The sequence below is a fragment of the Carcharhinus amblyrhynchos genome, chromosome 31, assembly GCF_965287045.1.
Source record: "Carcharhinus amblyrhynchos chromosome 31, sCarAmb.v2.hapA, whole genome shotgun sequence".
Taxonomy (NCBI): Eukaryota; Metazoa; Chordata; class Chondrichthyes; order Carcharhiniformes; family Carcharhinidae; genus Carcharhinus; species Carcharhinus amblyrhynchos.
This window is the reverse complement of record NC_137354.1, coordinates 971,645-991,782: the sequence shown is the minus strand read 5'-3', so window position 1 is coordinate 991,782 and position 20,138 is coordinate 971,645. Positions and strand designations below refer to the sequence as shown.

Below are 20,138 nucleotides of genomic sequence, written 5' to 3'. Positions count from 1 at the left end.
TACAGTAATAGCAAATGTGATAAAGTTGCCAGCTCTGAAGTAGTGGGGTAATCAGTGATCTAACAAATGCATCCAATTTGCAGTCTCCCTATTTTACAAGCAGAGATGGCCTTACACCTTAAAGATTTAGGGCACTGATCAGTATCATAGCTGCTGAGAGTAAAACAAAGCAATGTCTTCATAACTTTTTGATAAAATGCATGTGGTCTGTTCTGTCCATATATTAGTCAGAGGGCTGAGAATGCTGTAATACCCAATTAGTCACATCATCCCTGAACGGTACCCAAATTTCTTTGAGCCCTGAACCTTGTACATAAGAACATAAGAAATAGGAGCAGGAGTAGGCCATCTAACCCTTCGAGCCTGCCCCGCCATTCAATAAGATCATGGCTGATCTGAAGTGGCTCAGTTCCACTTTCCCGCTTTCTCCCCATAACCCTTAATCCCCTTGCCTACCAAAAACCGATCTACCCGCATCTTAAATATATTTAGCGAGGTAGCCTCCACCACTTCAACGGGCAGAGAATTCCAGAGTTTCAAGTGACTTAGTCAATGAGAATGTTACCAACTGAGCCACAGCTAACATTATCGGGTATCGAGAAAGATATGGTACAGGAGGAGAGAACCATAAGTACTTGGTTAGTATGAAGGTGTGCAATAATTGAGGGTAGTATGACAGCACAGTAAGATTTGGGGTTGTTTCAAGCTTGGTGTGGGTCTTAATATGAATCATGCAATAAATAGGGTCTATTATCAATTAAATATTCAGCATTGCCAAGCATTTATATCCTGATTATTAAAGCTCTATATTTACAGCTATGCTAAAGCATTAATAATTCATTATTATAGTTGGTTAGAACTGCTTTTTGGGGTATTAAACGAGGCTTAATTATTTATTTAAAAAGCTATTACAGTGTTATTGAATTGTAAATTTTTAATAGTTTTCGTACTTCAGTTTTCTTAGGCAAAAATTTCTGAATCACAGCAGCCATTTAAAATTAAGCCATACTGATTTCTGTTAAAAACTAGAGATCATTCCAACAGGTGCCTCTAACTGGTACAAGGTGGAGAACCAACAGTGTCTCCAATTCTGCACTAGCTTTTCCATTCACTCCTTCCATCTTTACTTGTCAAACTTAGCACTGGGAAACTTGGGTGGGGCAGGGAAGTATATTTGGGGAATTAATCTACATAAGGGGGTGATGCGTTGATAGAACTGCACTGACGAAATATACAGGAAAATGTTTAATCATATTCAGGGTAAGTCAGTGGAGGTCATATTTTGATTTGATTTGATTTGATTTATTATTGTCACATGTATTAGTATACAGTGAAAAGTATTGTTTCTTGCACTGTATACAGACAAAACATACCATTCATAGAGGAGGAAACGAGAGGGTGCAAAATGTAGTGTTACAGTCATAGCTAAGGTGTAGAAAAAAAATCAACTTAATGCAAGGTAACTCCATTCAGAAGTCTGACAGCAGCAGGGAAGAAGCTTTTCTTGAGTCGGTTGGTACGTAACCTCAGACTTTTATATCTTTTTCCCAACGGAAGAAGGTGGAAGAGAGAATGTCCAGAGTGCATGAGGTCCTTAATTATGCTGGCTGCTTTGCCAAGGCAGCGGGAAGTGTAGACAGAGTTAATGGATGGGAGGCTGGTTGGCGTGATGGGTTGGGATACATTCACAATCTTTTGTAGAGTCTTGCGGTCTTGGGCAGAGCAGGAACCATACCAAGAATGCTTTCTATGGTGCATCTGTAAAAGTTGGTGAAAGTTGTAGCTGAAATGCCAAATTTCCTTAGTCTTCTGAGAAAGTAGATATATATTGATATATTAGAAGGATATATTGATTTTGGAGAGGATGTGGAACAGATTCACCAGATTACTAGAGATTTGAGCATTAATTTATGAGGACAGGATGTATAAACTTAGTCTGTGTTCTCTTGGGTATAGATGATTTAAAGGTAATCTAATACAGGTTTTAAGATAATTGAAGGACCTGATACCAGTGTTCAATTGTTCGATGTTTGATTATGTGTGTCAGTTCTCTCTTGTGTGATTAATTGAGCCTGGATGTGTTTACTGAACGGAGGCTAGCTGCTGCAAACGTGGAAGCAGATTACAAAGGATCTAGTGTATCATCTCAGTATGTCTCCAAAACATAGAATACAACAACAGAAATGAAAATGATGGAATATAGTTTAAAATTACTGACTCCTTTTTTCAGTAAGAGATCCACTGATGCTATGGGATTAATGGATTTTAGATATCAAAACCTACCTGTTGACTACAGGAATGGATAGTGCAGATGTAGCAGTGACTCAAGACGTCTATTGTCTTTGAACAGGAGGCGAGTGAATATTTGAGCAGCTCACAGAAAACACATCCATATTTGATAAGGGGGTAATTCCGCTTGGAAAACGATCGCTACATTCCATCAGGGACACAAGGGAAATATTGAGCCCATTAAAACAATATGCAACAGTACTGCAGAAATTAGCTTCTACGTGTGAATTTGGCACACTAACTAACAAATTCATTCAGGATCAATTAATTGAAAAAACTTTAATTCACGAAATAGGAAATGCCTCCTCGTGGTAGATGATGATTTAATCGTGGAAAAAGCAATAACCTAAGCAGTGAATCTGCCACTTTAGATTCAAAGACGCTGCACAAAAATGTACCCTCAAACTCAAGGCTGAAGATACAGCTTTCCCAGTGCAAAGATTACAGATAAATGCCCTCAAGATCAGATACCCTTGAACATGTGCCCAAATTGTGAACATACTCATCAATTCACAATGCCATGCCCAGCTCAAGGGAAAAGGTGTAACTTATTCTTAAAGCAGAATCACTTTGCAGGTCAAAGAAGAGGATTTAATTTGTCCAAAACATAGAGGAGTCTCTTCCTGAGAGTGACAAGTAGCATGTATGTATATATTTTATACGTTTATATATTATACATATGTATGTAATATCACGGATATTAAAGTACCAGCTCATTTTAAGGAATGCTTAGTCAAGATCGCAGGTATCCCAATGTCACTTTGCATCGTAATTAGTGCAAACAAACTCCACCATTGTTATTTTTCATAACTTTCTCTCACTCTGCAACAATCACTCTTCAAACTTACGATGACTCAATCATTCCGGTTTTGGGGATGATCACATTTTCAGTACATTACAAAAACAATACCCTAGTCAGGCTCATGTTCTAAGTAGCCAAAGGCATCAGCTTGTGGGGATAAACCTTCCTGATGGGCTTGACTTCAAACTTGCAGGCCCCACGAGAGCACATATTAATTTTAATCAATGGCACAGATTATACATGTCAGTATCCTTCCTTATTTAATCAAATCTAAGGAAATTGAGTATTGTCATACTCCTCACATCAGCACACAATTCAACCAGTTTTACAAAAGTTTACAAAATGGTGCACATTTGTAATAATGCCAAAATGTCCCCAGAGCTGAAACAACCAGAAGCAGATGATAACATTGAGCAAATCCACTCATCACCATAGAGATAGAACATGACCATTGTGCGACGCATAAATGGCCAACCTAATCTGCATTGGCCTTAAGCTGGTCAAGAAACTAATCATGCCAGCCAAATATCATATGATGCAAGAGCTATCAACATCAGTCCATGATTCTACAACCTTCACAAAGCTCAACATGCAATTAAGAACATAAGAAATAGGAGTAGGAAGAGGTCATTCAGCCCTTCAAGCCCACAGTGACATTCAACAAGGCGATGGTGGATTTTCTACCTCAACACCTTTTTCCTGCACTATCCCAATATCTGTTTATGTTTTTAATAGGTAGAAATCCATCGATCTCAGCCTTGAACATATCCAATGACTGAATTTCCACAGATTCCTGGAGCGGACAATTCCAAAGATTCATTGAGTGAAGAAATTCCTCCTCATCTCACTCCTAAATGGTTTGCCCCTATTCCGAGACTGTCTCCTCTGGTTCTAAACCCCTCTACCCCAGCCAGGAAAACATCCTTCTTACATCTACCCTATTAAGACTTGTAAGAATTCTGTGTGTTTGAATGAGATCACCCCTCGTTCATCTAAACTCTAGAGAATAAAGTTTATTTAATCTTGCTGCAGAAGACAATCCATCCATTGCAGGAATTAACTTAGTGAACCTTCATTGCAATCCCTCTTTGGCAAGTATACCTATTCTTAGCTAAAGAGACCTAAACTGCACGCAATACTCCAGGTGCAGTCTCACTAATACTATATATCTATGAGCTATCTCCAGATACCACTTGCAGAGCAAGGCTGATATCATAGTTTTTGTCATGCATGAAGGTATGTTTCTGTACTGCAGAATGCCATTTAGATTAAATTCAGCATCTAGCACATTCTAGAACATCATTTCTTCAGTCTTGTCAGACATTGAGGGGTTATAAACTTATTTGGTGTTGCATTGTCCATGGAAGGAACATAGCAGAACGTGATCAATGGTTATCAGCGGTGCTCTTTCAACTCAAACCACACAATTTAATGCTCAGCAAAGGAAAATGCACATTTGTGGCATCTGAGATTGATTTTCTAGACTGTAGTGTGACAATAGTCGAAGTAAAAATTACATCCAACACTAAAGCCACTCATGCACTTCTCACCCCATCTAATATGAAGGAGTTGGCATTGTTCCTCGGTACTTCCAACTTTTATCACAAATCCATTCCTAAATGTACAGAGATCGCAGCATCTCTTCAGGAGCGACTGCACACAGATGCATAATGAGAATGGACAATTGCACAGCAAGCAGTGTTTGATGCTGAATATTGTTAGCCACATCAGGATCTGGTCATTGATCTCTACGTATCAACAGATGGTCAGATCATCTCCAACAGTACAACTTTGAGGTTAAGCATCTTACAGCTGAGTTCATTATGTAGATCCACAACCTCAAATTCATAGATGTGAACACCATCAACAGAGACCTCCATATCTTGAAGACTATTTCTGTACTTAGAGAAAATAAACAAGGTGAACTCTAAGAAATTACAACATTTGTTGTTTAGGGTGGTTTAATTTGGAATATGGCCTTTGGTGTCGTGTTCACTTGTTTGATGTTTCATTATGTGTGTTTGTTCTCCATTCTCATTGTCTACTTAGTTAAGACTAGATGTGGTTACTTAAGAAGAGAGAGAGACTGAACTGAGGCTAGTTGCTGTAAGGCTGTGAGCAGGTATTTTGAAGCTTTGTAAATAAAACTCCTGCACACAAAGGAACTGGTGTATCATCTCTCATTTCTCCAAGGCATAAGACACAACAAAAGGGAGAAACTATTTCCTCTGGGAGGAAAATTAAGAATCAGAACTAGAGTTGGGCCATTTAGGTGTAAATTGAGAAGCTTTTCCACAAAAAAGGTAGTGGAAATCTGGAATTCTCTCCCAAACAGCTGTAAATTCTGGGATAATTAGAGCTTTCAAGATTGAGATCGACGAAAAAAAGGGTACCAAGGGATATGGAACTGAGTCATGGTAAGGTTTACCTGTCATTTCAGATGATTATATACTTCAAATACTGAAGGAGAGCAGTATTTTAATACTATAGATGAAGTATTCCTTTCTATAACACTGATTTACTATCTAATTATTCCCTTTACATATTAATGTGACAGCAACCATCTCAATTATGCCAAAAACACAAACTGAAACTTCTTTAAAAAAAAACTAGATATTCTAAGTCCTATTATCAAGAAGGAAGACATTGTCATCTGTCTGCGATAAACTGGATGTATAAAGTACCAACCTACAGGTTTCCTTGCAAAAGACAAATATCACAGAATGTAAAAGCTTAATGATTGCCTGCCTGGTACTGGGCATGTCCAAGCAGCCAACGCAAGTGATTTTCAACAGCTGCTTAATCACTTCTTTTATGTGACATTAAATAATGCAGCATCCAGAATGCAATAATACTGCAGAAATGTCATCCTCCTGCCTTCAACTGAATGCATTATACTAAGCCAATATGTCCAATGGAAATAATATTGTAATCACCATATCCTAACAAAGAACAGTGAAGTAAAATGCAAGGCATTTAATAGGAAGCTATTGTTGGAACATAGTTGACAACAAACAATATCTTACATTTTTCAAAACAAAAGCATTCCACTGTGCTTTACAGGAAAAGTGGAAGACACCAAGTAGGAAGCAAAGAACAGTAGAGAAGCTGATTGAAGGCAGTGAAAAGGGGAGGTTCTTGAGAAGGGAGATACAAGTAGCAAGGACGAGGGAATGGAAATGAGGAGATGCAGCAGCTGCAGTAGAGGGGTGAGTGAGTGAAGTGAGTGAATGAATAAATGAATGAGTGGCAGAAGATCAGACATCTGAGTTGGGAATTAGAGAAGGAGATTAATGAAGAAGATTGCCCCTGGAGGGATTTAAGAGTGAGGTTTTTAAAATGGCTGTACCAGAAGATCAGGCCCAGAGTAATGCATGTGTGAGCAATAGCTTACAGACTGCAGAGTTCTGCATGAGTGGAGGATTTGGAGAAATTGAGTCTTTGGCTGAATGGAAATTAACATTCAGAGAATCATAGAACATAGAACATAGAACATAGATCATTACAGCGCGGAACAGGCCCTTCGGCCCACGATGTTGCGCCGACCAGTTAAAAAAACAAACAACAACAATGACCCACTAACCTAAACCAATCCCTTTTCGTCCATAAACCTGTCCACAGACCTCTTAAACGCCCCCAAACTAGGCGCATTTACAACTGCAGCAGGCAGGGCATTCCAATCCCTCACCACCCTCTGGGTAAAGAATCTACCCCTGACATCTGTCCTATAACTACCCCCCCTTAGTTTAAAGCCATGCCCCCTCATGCTAGATTTTTCCATCAGAGGAAAAAGGCTATCACTATCCACCCTATCTAAACCTCTAATCATCTTATATGTTTCAATAAGATCCCCTCTTAGCCGCCTTCTTTCCAGCGAAAACAACCCCAAATCCCTCAGCCTCTCCTCATAGGATCTCCCCTCCATACCAGGCAACATCCTGGTAAACCTCCTCTGCACCCTCTCCAAAGCCTCCACATCCTTCCTGTAATGTGGGGACCAGAACTGCACACAATACTCCAAGTGCGGCCGCACCAGAGTTGTGTACAGTTGCAACATAACGCTACGACTCCTAAATTCAATCCCCCTACCAATAAACGCCAAGACACTGTATGCCTTCTTAACAACCTTATCTACTTGATTCCCAACTTTCAGGGATCTATGTACACATACACCTAGATCCCTCTGCTCCTCCACACTATTCAAAGTCTTCCCGTTAGCCCTATACTCAACACATCTGTTATTCCTACCAAAGTGAATTACCTCACATTTCTCTGCAATAAACTCCATCCGCCACCTCTCGGCCCAGCTCTGCAACCTGTCTAAGTCTTCCTGCAAACTATGACACCCTTCCTCACTATCTACCACACCTCCGACTTTGGTGTCATCAGCAAATTTACTAATCCACCCAACTATACCCTCATCCAGATCATTAATAAAAATCACAAACAGCAGTGGCCCCAACACAGATCCCTGAGGCACACCACTTGTAACCGAACTCCATGATGAATATTTACCGTCAACCACTACCCTCTGTCTCCTATCCGCTAGCCAATTCCTAATCCAGTTCCCTAGATCACCCCCAATCCCATACATCTGCATTTTGTGCAGAAGCCTACCATGGTGAACCTTTTCAAACGCCTTACTAAAATCCATATACACCACGTCCACTGCCTTACCCCCATCCACCTCTTTGGTCACTTTCTCAAAAAACTCAATAAGGTTAGTAAGGCAACTCAATAAGGTTAGTAAGGCAGAAATGAATGTGGCTGCCACTCTGAATCTGTGACAGACATCAGCACATGCAGTGGAACATTGTGGCCTATCTCATCTCGCATCCCACTCACAATACAAACATCATCGCTTCAGCTGACCTGAAGTCAACTGCATTTAATTCTTTAATTATTGAACACATGTAACAACAGTCAAATGTTGCATTAACACACGGAGGGCAACACAAAGCTGCTGCAAAATAGTACACCAAATCATTGAGTTTCCTGGATTGTTTCATCATCACATGCAACTTAACATTTTCAATTCAAAAAAAGCTAAGAAATAGGATTAATGCAATTTTTTCCCATACCTCTTCTAAAAATCAAACACACAAGAGAAACAAATGGACAAATCACTGCAGGGAGAAGATGTTTGGTTATTTCAGAATTATATCAATTCCTTTGGTCAGAGGTGCTAAAGTGAGATGACCATCAAGAGAAGGTGGAGAAGAACTAGACCCAAGATATCAGTTCAAATTGTCACACAACCTTCAATCATTATTTACCCACAAATCCCACCATCCCCTCCCTTCTTATTAGAATCATTCAATGTCTGCACTCTGGGGAAGAAGTAAGTTATTCTAATAATAACAAATAATTTGTAAAAGTTATAATGGCAAGGTATCAAATATTAGATTACTAATTTTACCATTAAGGGGTTGGGTGTTACAGGTGAAATTGTGGATTTGTTCAGCAGAAGGGACAGTAAAGTCCTAGTGTAATTGTTGACTTGGAACGATCAGATTGTAACCACAAGCTGACATTCCAGTGTAAGATGAGTATTCGCAAGTGGATCCGGCTGAACCCGGAAATGTTTCATTACATGATTCTCTCTTTTTTGAAAGGAAAGGTTTCCTCTTTATATGGGATTACTTGAGCTGAGTAAATGGAAGGGTCTATTGCCCCTGGTCTTCCATTGCCAGGGGACTGGAACCCAGAGGTAACCTAGAAGATGCTCAATGATTACACGGGAAGTTAAAACTTCCGTTGGGCAATGATCTTGCATTTGGAACCATCTGAAATTTTGGCTAATCTGAAACTTCGAATGGTGACAAACCTTTCAGCAGATAGTTACCCAGGAAATGATAGAATGATTAAAGTCACTTCTAACTCCTGGATAATTATAGCACTGACCAACGCACCACCACCACTCTCCTAACCCTCCCACCCCCTCCCCGAATAAGCATACATCCCCAATTCCCTACTGGCGCCACACATCCCCCCCCTCCATCCAAACCACTTAGCTGACACATTTACCCTCTTTCTTGTCAAAGTGGCTGGGACCTTTCTGGCAGTTAGTGCCATAAATAGGGCAGACTTTCCTTCCCCCGATACCTCTGTAATACGCAGAAGGGCTCCAGGAGCAATAGCTCCACATTTCTCAACAGACTGCATCAGAAATCCAGGTGAGAAATGTGCAGTCCAGGAAGGTAACTGAAAAGGAGCAGAATGGCAATTTGACCATTGATTGCCAGTCCATGGAAATTCTGATCAAGTTCTCCTAATATGGACTTGTCTGCTACACTGTGATTGGTATAGACTACAGCTCACGTTTCAGTTAAGCTAAAATTGGTATTGAAACCACATCTTCCATTGTTCACATCTGTTGCTCTGGTTTCCTCACTAACAAAAACTGCAAACTTATCCCATGATAGAAAGTTGGTGCTAAGGTACAGCTTCTTGTCATAGTGATTTCCTGTCATTACTGACACAATGCAACATATATGTCGAATCAGTTAGAAAAAACACAATTTCCCACTTCACTGGTAAGAAATAGACACACAGGAATATAATTTGAAATTATATATTCAAATTATATATGCATAATTTTAGCATAACAAAACCAAGGCACAAACCAGTAAAAGACAATTTCAGAAATGATGTCAGAAAGGACTTCCTCACATAGAGGGATCCCTGGAATGGATTCAGTATGGATTACTCGAGGTAGAAATCAGGAATTATTCAACATACAATTAAATACTGTAATAGTGTGACAGTAGGACAGTCAGGTGGGCTAAATGGCCTCTCCCTTACCTTTAAAATATCAAATCTTTTCGGGATGTGCTGCCTTGTCCAAACTAACTGGATTCTTTCAGCTAATAGATGCAATAAAACAAGTTCAATGTGGGCATATCTCGCCCAACTGCTAACTCTTCCAACAGCAGTTCATCTTAAAAACAGATGAAATCAGGCATTGTCTTCACAATATTTGTCTCCATTCATTGGAAATTCATGAATATCCACAGTTTATTATACAACTTTTTCTAATGTAACTGCAATCCACATTCAACTATTCTGCTAATTCAGACACAACTTTCTTACACGAATTGCATGATGCAATTGAGCAATAATAGGATGAATAAATCTGCTTAATTGACTTAAATTCAGTTACAGATCAAATAAACATTGCAATCAGAAAATATATTTTGCATCAAACCTAGCAACATAACTGCAAAAAAAAATACTTTGAAGGAAATGTCCCTTGGCAAATTACACAAAAATAATCCATTCACTGAAAATCTGTCATATAGGTGTGGCTGGGAGGTGTAGGTGTCCTCAGTGTTCAGCTCCCAGTCCCTTCATATTGCGTTGAGGAGCCACTGAAGGAAGGGGCAGTGCTATTCCCGCAAATTAAACGAAGGAAGGAGAGAAAGTCAAAGGAAATCATCTGCCAATTGCTCTCGTGCTTCCTTGTGGCACATTTCATACTGGGGAAGCCCGTGATCAGGGCAAATGGCATATCAAGCACATGTCTAAGTGGCTGTTAAAAAAAGCCACACGGTTATTTTAAATACGTGAAGACATTTAAAAATAAACAATAAAGCCCTTTTTCAGGGCTATTAATTTGAATGTGAAGCAGCAATCTCTTCAGCGAACCCAGTATAAGCAGGTTTGGTGTGACGTGCGCAGTAATCCAGCTGGTTCTGAAGGGATTTGAATGAGTCAGTTACATTTGCACTGGTATTTACTGTTAAAAACCTCAATTTCGCTGGTCAGAATCCGCCTCTTGCGTACACTTCCTATTACAGACCTCAAGAGATAAGTTTGGAAACAATGAGTGGAAATTATCTGAAGGCTTACATCCAGGTTGTCCATTTGTTCCGCAACTGTCCCCAGCTCCAGAGACCCTCGGTGAAGAATCTACCCTGTCAATCAGCAGATAGCCCGCTTATTCATTCCTTATCAAACAGCGCCGACCACCGGCAAACACTGGGCACCAACCCAGACTCTTCCAAGTACAATTGCAAGGAAAGGTGTTCATTTGGGAATATTTGTGGATAAGTTTCAGAGAATATTGAGCAGGAGAATGAGGTTGGAGTTGTAATTGGGCCCCGGTACACATGATGAAGGCGGCAATGGGAATTTTGTGTTTAATCCACTTACCTTCCTGTACTGTCTGAAAGGGATTGTTCGCCTCAACGAATTTGATGGAATATGTTATTTTTTCACTTTGTAAGATGTCGTCATTGAGACTGAGGTCAGAGACGGCCAGCTGGAAAACCTCGTCATCCTTTGCTGCACTCTCCTCAAAGATAGCACCTGGGGAGAGAAAAAGGGAGAGCTAAACCAACAGCAGTGGACAGCTTCATTTCATTGCAGTCTTTATTCTGTAATAATTAAACCGTTTCAATGAAAAAACGCTGCAGTGCAAACGAGGCGTTGGGATCCCCAAGCCTGTAACAATTTGATGAGAATCATTTCAGCACCAAGGAGCTGTCCACCGCCTTGTGTGAATAACCGGGAGTGTCTCTCGGAGTCTCCAGCCACCTTCCTCCATTAGAAAGTCAGAGCAAAACAATTCAATATTGTAAAAAATATCATTGAAGATCAACATTTGCACATCCAGTGGTTAGTATGGGGACTGGTGCAATTTAATAAATGGGAACCCATTGCGGGATCACTTCATTCAGCGATTCTTTACACGCTTATTAAATTGCGGGATCATTTAGAAATTATTTGAAGCGTAACTTTGAAAATGGGAGAGCACAAGGCACCCTGGCTTGATTTTTTTTTCAGTTTAATATCAATCAGAATTCCCACCTTAAAAAGATGAGCGTTTCTTAGAAGCTGTCTGATATGAACCTATTGCATAGACGAATAAAATAGTTGCCCCGTGATTTTTATTAGTATAAAGATTACAAAGAATTATAGACCAGAGCAGCTGTTGACATTACAACATTTTGTAGCAGAACTCGTTACATCAGAGCCCTGTCCAGTCCAGCCTGCGGAGCTAGAAGTGCACTGCCCAGGCCTGTGTAGTCTAGGCCTACATATCAGGGTCGTCCAGAGTCCAGGCCTGCGTCGCGGGGTCCCATTCAGCTCAAGTTTGTGTCAGGTCTCTACAGTCCAGGCCTCAGTAATAATGTTCTGTGCAGTCCAGGTCTATATCTCAGGGCCTTGTACAATCCAGGCCTGTACAATACATAGAATGGTTACAGCACAGGAGACAGCCATTCACCCCATCGTGGGCGTGCTGGAACACTGAAGGGACAATTCGTCAAGTGCTATCGCTGGTTTTTTTCTGTCAGTATTTTAAGATAACGATCCCAAATTGTAGTTTTGAAGTGAAGAAATAATGAAAGGCACAGTTAGTACAACATAGTTATTCAAGGAGTTAATTCGGCAACTGACCGCTAGAGATGGGGTTATGTGCTCCTGTATTACTTAACTCTATTAGAGGAAGCCGGGCAAGGTCTCAGTATCTGAGATGTCTCGGCGCTTATTGCTTTGGGCCGATGTGTCTGTGTGTGTTTCGGGATGGTTGTAATTGTCGTTTTAATTGTAACAGTCAGCCTTCGTTTACAAGTGAAATATAACAGCGCTATACATCCGTGCTGTATCTGATCACTTGTGTACGATTGGCCACTGTCAATATTTAAGAAATTATTTTAGTGTAAGATAGAAATAATGAAGTGATTTATCGCCATCATTTCTCTTCTCAAAATGAGCTGCTTAGCGCTGTCTCCATTTCAGATCGCGGTTTGAATAAAATGGGGAATTCAGAAACAATGAAAAGCAGTTTCCAGCCTCAGCTCCACATCCACCAGTCTGCAGGCTGCCACAATCTGCACTTGTCTCTATCAAAGCCTAGGCTGCCCATGCTGTACAGGTGTCTGTCTATCCCAGCAAAGGCAAGCACTCTGAGCTAGCGATCCCGGCCCAACAATCCGCAATCCAGCAGTGCCATGTACAAGAAGTGGCTGTTAAATATTCCTCGTCTCCCCAAGTCTGTGTCTCACACACATTCCACCCTCCCGTCTTCCCAGGGCCCGGGAATGTGAATACAGAACTGAGGATTGGCTGCTGTGTGCAGCCGACATGGCAGCCTTTGCATTTGCTATTTCTGATCTCAGACTCCCGAAATCAGCAACCTCCTGTAAATCAGCGAGCTCAGAGGGTGATTGCTACAGGTCGCTGCACCGAGCTCTGTCTGATTTTACTGTGTGCCAATAGCAACATGCTCGGAGGCAGAGGGCCGCCAACCCTACTCTGTACCGCAGGGGCAGAGGGACTGGGGAGGGGGGTGACAGCCTGGGGCAGAGGGATTGGGGAGGGGGGTGGAGATCAGTTGAAACTTTTGACGTTGCGATAGATTCCAGGCTGAGAAGAGCTCTCGGAACCTTCTCTCCAGGTGAGCCCTTTGCGAGCTCCGTTAGGCTGGGAGCAAAGAGCCGGGGTTGGGGCTAGAAAGTTTGTTGGGATTCTGTCTTGGAATCCCGGGATGGAGGAAAGGATACCAACACAGCAGCTGCTGCAGCTCGGTAGGGTTGGGTCCCGCTGTCTGGCTCCGGATCGTTCCCTGGTGCTTTAGCCGGGATCCCACACCTTTCCCGTTCACAGCGACCCTGCTCGGCACTGGGGTCCCTGACTGGCGATCAGGAGCCGACACTCCCTCTAATCCTCACCCCGGAGCCCTCACTCACATCAATTCATTCAAAACATAGACATTCCTTCTCTTTCGGCGGGTTCTTACCGATGTGAATGATGGAATCTGCCCGCACTAAATCGCTGCCAAAAATCCAAGGCAAGACGGTTAAGAAGCAGAGTGGTAGAACTTCCATTTTTTCCTTTGCGCATCAGCCGGCTTTTCTGGACAGCCGGGGCTCGGGGCAAATCCTGAACCCCCCACCCCACTCCCCCAGGCACACACACAGACACACAGAATACAACTGCGATCATTAATAATCAGAACGAAAAAAGCTGGGGGACAGGACAGCAGCGAGACAAGCCGAGGAGCGCGGAGCCGCCGCTTGCTGCCACAAGCTCACAGACATAACAGGCAAATTGCGGAGGTGTCCCTGCGCCACGTGATTGCAGAGTGAGTGTGTGTGTGTGTGTGTGTGTGCATCCAACTAACACACAGATGGAGACAGATTAAAGGCAGGGAGCAAGCTGGAGATTGGAGCAGAGAGAATGAGGCAGTGAGACAATAAAGAGAGAGAGAGAGGGGATAGACTGAGGCTTCCAATCTGCCTGATATTGGGGGTTGCAGTCATTGGGAATCCAGCAAATTCGTCAAATTTCTCCGGGGAAACCCGCGATCCTTTCTGTGCCAAGGAAGCCCAGCACCCCCTCCCCCCCCCCACTCCCCCGGGAGGGGGCTTCGTGGCTCTGGCCTCAGGGTGAAGGGACTGGGAAGTGTTAGGACTGGAAGCTAAAAGCTGGATAGCGAAGGAGCCGGGCTCCGCACGCTCTTCGCCTGAGTGTTAAACCTGTGGCAGGCACATCGTTCCTGTCGGATATATCGGCAAGCGGCTGCTGGTGGTCCAGGAAGTTTGATTCTGCACAGAGGACAGGCCGCTGCAGTTATCAGCTGGATGCTGCAATGATTCCCACCTGTGTGTTTTCCCACTGTGTATGCTTCAATAAGGTGCGAGTCAGAATGGGAGAGCTGTGTGTGAATGGTCTGTGTGTTTGGAATAAAGAATTAATGTTGTGAGGTTTAAGCGCAGGCTTGTGATATCTGCAGCAAGAAAATCAATGGCAGGTTTCTAAAAATCACATCTCAAAGCCGGTGTTTCAGAGCTAAACACAATATCAGGATGTCTGCGCGGACAGCAAGTGTGAGACATAAAAGCTACAACAAGCGGTATACAGTCAGATTTTCATTTTGAGTTACAGGGGTTTTCTTAAACTGAAAGTTTATAAATTTAATAATCCGATGTATGATTGATAGTGGGTTTGAAAGTTTGGCGTGAGTCCGGCATCTTTTACCGAAAGTTATCTGTCGATTGGGGTTTTATAATCTGGTAGAAAACGGGGTAGAAATTTCAGGATTAAGAATGTGTCATATTCCTGATCTGGGTAGAGAGAGATACATAGCCGGAGCCCGCTGCCTCTGCCCCTATTCATTTGGTTTAAAACATGGTCATTATTCGAAACTTCAGACAGGAAGAACAGATAAAAGAACTGAACAGAAGGAACAGGTTCTGAGCTTGGAAGTTCTAACCAAGTGCTGCAGGAGTTGGGTGCCACTGGCTAGGTGAGAATGTGCTTTTCGAAGAAAGGACAACGAAGGGAGAGGAGGTGAGACAAAAATAGAAAATACTGGAAAATCTCAGCAGGTCTGACAGCATCTGTGGAGAGAGAACAGACTTAATATTTTGAGTCTGGATGATTCTTCGTGCTGAATTTAGGGAGTTGAAATGTATGCAACAGCCATCCCGGCCGGAGGATAAAATATCCTTTCTGTTAACTGGGAGTTTACAATAATCAGTCCAGATTACAATTCCAGGACGAGGCGGCTATACTATACAGCGAAGGAGTACAGGGGGCAGGATCTGAAGCGCTGGAGTACATGTCCATGTCAGTGATTATAAAAAAATCAAACAATCGGAAAAAATACAAAAATGGAGATTCCGTGCCATTTCTAACCTGTAAATCTATCACTGAGGGAAAGAACCTAATCTGACCAACAACCATTCCGAGAATGGAGGAAACATGCCTACAACATTGGAGGGTGGAGTCGAGTATTTAACTGAACAGGCGGATTAATTCCATAACGGAACAAATGAGGATGCGTGTTAAAGATTGTTCGCTGGAACAGAGTTGGTGCTCTGGCTTTTGGACGGATGTACAAAAACAGTGATTCTATGATGGCAATGCTTTGGCAAGGTTAGCCAATGAAAAGTTGAGCATGGATATTGGCCAATGTTGAGCTGCCTATGCTGAGTTTGCTGACCTCCGGTTGGATTGCTCAAAAGCCAGAAATCAGTCTGCTCCCGACGACTGTTCGATATTCCCTGTGTGAAGAGGAGGAGGATTCTATGATTAGGCTTCACTGTCCTCGCTTTCAAATAACTGAACACATGCATTATCAAGGAGCACACAGGAATGGTGGCTGTTTGGGTGAGATATTAAACAGCATTGACGGAGCCTCAGACTGACAGCCCAGCAAACTGACAATAAATCTGAAGAGACGAAAGGAACGTGAGAAGGATAAATGAAGGAAAATGTTTATTTTCTAGCTAATTTCTTACCCTTTTTATTTTCCCCAGTATGACCCTATAGTCCATTCAACCCTCTCCCTCCCTCAGTTGAAAAGTTTAACTGAGAAAACGTATTTCTATGTCATATTACAGGTGAAATGTAACCAGAAGTGAGGACGCAGCTCGAGAAAAACAGAGATATTTGATGGAAATTTGATGCTGGATTTGGAGGAGAAATCCAGTGTAGTGTTTTGCAAAGTACTCAATGACATCCGTTATAAATTTACCTAAGTGTATGTAGGGATATGGGGGTAGGGCCTGGGTGGGATTGTGGTTGGTGCAGACTTGATGAATGGCCTCTTTCTGTACTGTAGGGTTTCTATGATTTCTATGATAATCAGGATGCTCAGAGGATAGGGATTGTTCGTTACCCTCTGGCATCTCATTTCTGGGAATCAGTTCTGCACACTCTTGTACAAAGTTCTGTGCGAAACAGGCTGTTAGAACTCCAGCCAGATAAGAATCCAGCAACATTAGCAGGAAACCAAACTGCATCCACCCGCCTCAACTGGCGCGCCCACACCGGCTGCAATGTACATTGAATCCTCCTCTTGGTTTTGAATAGATCGTTTTTAAAAAATGTGGACAAATAATACAATAATGATTATCTTTATCCGCGATTGCTCCGTAAAGATATTTATCCCATAAATCCAGCCTGATGTGTGAAAAAAAAATGTTTTCACACACCGAGTGATTGGAGTCTGGGATGCAGTGGCTGAAGATATGGTAGAAGCAGCTTCAGTGAGGCCATCAAATGATTATATGAACAGAAACTGTGTGCAGGGTTACGGGGGTAACCTGACGAAGGGGGTAACCCCGAAAGCTAGTGAGTATATTATCAAATAAATAGGTTGGACTAAAACCTGGTGTTGTCAGACTTTTTACGGGGGTAAAGGCAGGGGAATGGCATTCAGTCATGACGCCCGTTTGCAGAGCTGATGCAGACACAACGGGGCGAATAGCCTCCTTCTGCGCGTAACAATTCAATGATTCTGTGAGCTCTCCAGAGACAAATTCAGGAGCAGTTTCAGTGAAAGCAAACAACATTACCAACCTAAGAAGTACAATATCCACTGTAGACGTCTTGCCTTTGCTTTGAATTGCATTGCAAGACAGAATGACATGATAACTCATTTGTAATGTATATTTAACTAGAAAGATAAATTAACTGCAGTGAATATGCTTATAGTCCAGTTGAGGCTGTTTGTGAGATGCTTTTTCTCATAATCATATGTTATGAAAATATAACGATTCTACCGGCATTGGTGTTTCACCTGTTTCAGGTGCAGCCACATCACAGGTGTGGGGATAGACTGCACTAACATCATATTAGTAATGTTGTGGAAACCTCAGGAATTCCATAAAGAACCTTATTAATAAACTTTTCCGAAATCTAACAATTGAGATCTGGCTGGGAGGGAGCGTGGTGACTAGGGGATTTTCACCGTAACTTCATTGCAGTGTTAATGTAAGCCTACTTGTGACATTAATAAATAAACTTTAAAACTTAAGGGTGGCAGGGTCTGCAGTGAGTTTTGATAACCATCCAGGACCAGAATATAGAAATAAATGAAAAACTATGAGCTCAGTTGCTAGTGCTTCACATCTAGGTCGGAGATTTATAAGTTCAAGGGAAGTTGGGTCAGCAACTGATATAGGGCAAGACAGGCAGTATTCCAGTGCTGAAAGAATGTCACATTGTCAACAGTGTTATCCTCCAGGTTAGGCATCAAACTAAGGCCCTGTATGTCTTTTCCACTGTTCTGCTGCTTGCAAATTATTCCATGATACCTTTGAATAATTCCTTTACAAAAAGCAGAGATTCCATTCACTCTATCCTTAACTACCATTCACAGAAACAGATTTGGTAACATTCATCTCATTATTTGTGTGATCTCTTCATGTGCCAAATGGCTGCATTTTTGTCTGTTTTGTAAGTCATTTGTGTGAAGTGCTTTGAGGTATGATACAGAATGCAATATTAATATGAGCCTTTTACAATTTCCAGAGGCATGGCAGTTGGTTTTCTTCAACTAAAAAGCAAATGTTTGTTGTTTGCTGTGTTGAAAACTCAGTGCAAGCATTCGAAACAGAACACAGCAGGACCAGTGGAAGAGCAACACACCTAAGATAGTAGCACTACAATGACATATTTATATGATCTTTGAATTTATTTTCTAATTAACACTGTTGCAGTGCTTTAATTTTGCTCCCGAGTTGTATTATTGCTATTTGTCATTATGTGGAATTTTCCCAGAATTTTGATAAATCTGATGTATATACCTTTATCACAAGAAAGAGAAGTAAGCACATTGCATGCCTATTTATTCCATTTTAGTTTCATGGACATACTCAACATTCCAGTTATCACTCGTTTGCCCATAAATCTTACTTTTGATGCGAAGGTTCTGCATAGAACATTACAGCACAAACAGGCCCTTCGGCCCACAAGTTGCACCGATCACATCTATACCTACCAAGCCATAGAATTATTTGCAACTCCCAATCCCATTAGATCCCATATACTCATCCAGAAGTCTTTTAAAAGACCCCAGCCAGTTCGCCTCTACCACCACCGACGGCAGCCGATTCCACTCACTCACCACCCCGAGTGAAAAACTTACCCCTAACATCTCCTCTGTACTTGTTCCCCAGCACCTTAAACCTGTGTCCTCTCGTAGCGACCATTTCAGCCCTGGGAAATAGCCTCCGAGAATCCACCTGACCTATACCTCTCAACATTTTATAAGCCTCTATCAGGTCACCTCTCAACCTTCGTCTCTCCAGGGAGAAGAGACCTAGCTCCCTCAACTTATCTTCATAAGACACGCCTCCCAATCCAGGCAACATCCTTGTAAATCTCCTCTGCACCCTCTCAATAGCTTCCACATCCTTCCTGTAGTGAGGTGACCAGAACTGCGCACAGTACTCCAAGTGGGGTCTAACAAGGGTCTTATAAAGTTGCAGCATTACCTCCTGACTCCTAAACTCAATCCCTCGATTAATGAAGGCTAGTCCACCGTATGCCTTCTTGACCACATCCTCCACCTGCGAGGCCGATTTAAGAGTCCTATGGGCCCGGACCCCAAGATCCTTCTGCTCTTCAACACAGCTAAGACTCCTACCCTTGATATTGTACTCCTACATCCCATTGGTCCTGCCAAAATGGACCACTACACATTTATCCACGTTGAAGTCCATATCCATATCATGTCAATATCAGTACTGGAGAATGGAACGGGCATTCAGTAGAAGAATCAAGTACTCATGTGAAAAGGGGGTGAGATACAGAGAAAAGCACACATGAGAACATAAGAAATGGGAGCAGAGGTACATCATTCGGCCCATCATGCCTGGGTTAGAGTTAAGGACCCTTAACACTTCATTTCTATATCAGCCACTATGCTGGCTTTGTGCGATTTGCAATTTTGTACTGAAACAGAAGCAGTTTAGCACTGCCAACCCCATGAGTACTATTTATCAACTCAGATTGGAAGGTTGTGTGCTGTTGTTAGACAGTTGGTAACATATAGAATGTATTACATAAAATTACCATAGCATTTTTGAGGATTTACGTTCTTGGAGTGAAGTTAATTATTAGCCTTTTCTCTGATGCTGCATGTTCTTTATCACAGTTATGTGAAATCGTACGTCAACAGAAACATAAATATTTTATGCATATACAAAATATGAAGCCATAACCATAGATGTGCAGCATCCATCTCCTTTGGATTTGGTGGTGATGGGGGGTAATCAATTGATCATCAGGAGAATGAGCATGTCCAATC

At 42.0% G+C, this 20,138-nt stretch overlaps 1 protein-coding gene across 1 annotated transcript in view; it reads right to left on the bottom strand.

The window, feature by feature from the left end:
* The window catches only part of LOC145360388 (glutamate receptor ionotropic, delta-1-like), an 800,432-nt gene extending 786,328 nt beyond the window's left edge, over positions 1 to 14,104 (bottom strand). The window contains exons 1-2 of the mRNA XM_080215582.1: positions 13,836 to 14,104; positions 11,246 to 11,401 (exon numbers count right to left, since the gene is read on the bottom strand). Coding sequence (XP_080071708.1) covers positions 11,246 to 11,401; positions 13,836 to 13,923 — 244 coding nt within the window. The 5' untranslated portion in view covers positions 13,924 to 14,104. The remainder of the gene's footprint in view (positions 1 to 11,245; positions 11,402 to 13,835) is intronic.
* Between the last annotated feature and the right edge of the window lie 6,034 nt (positions 14,105 to 20,138).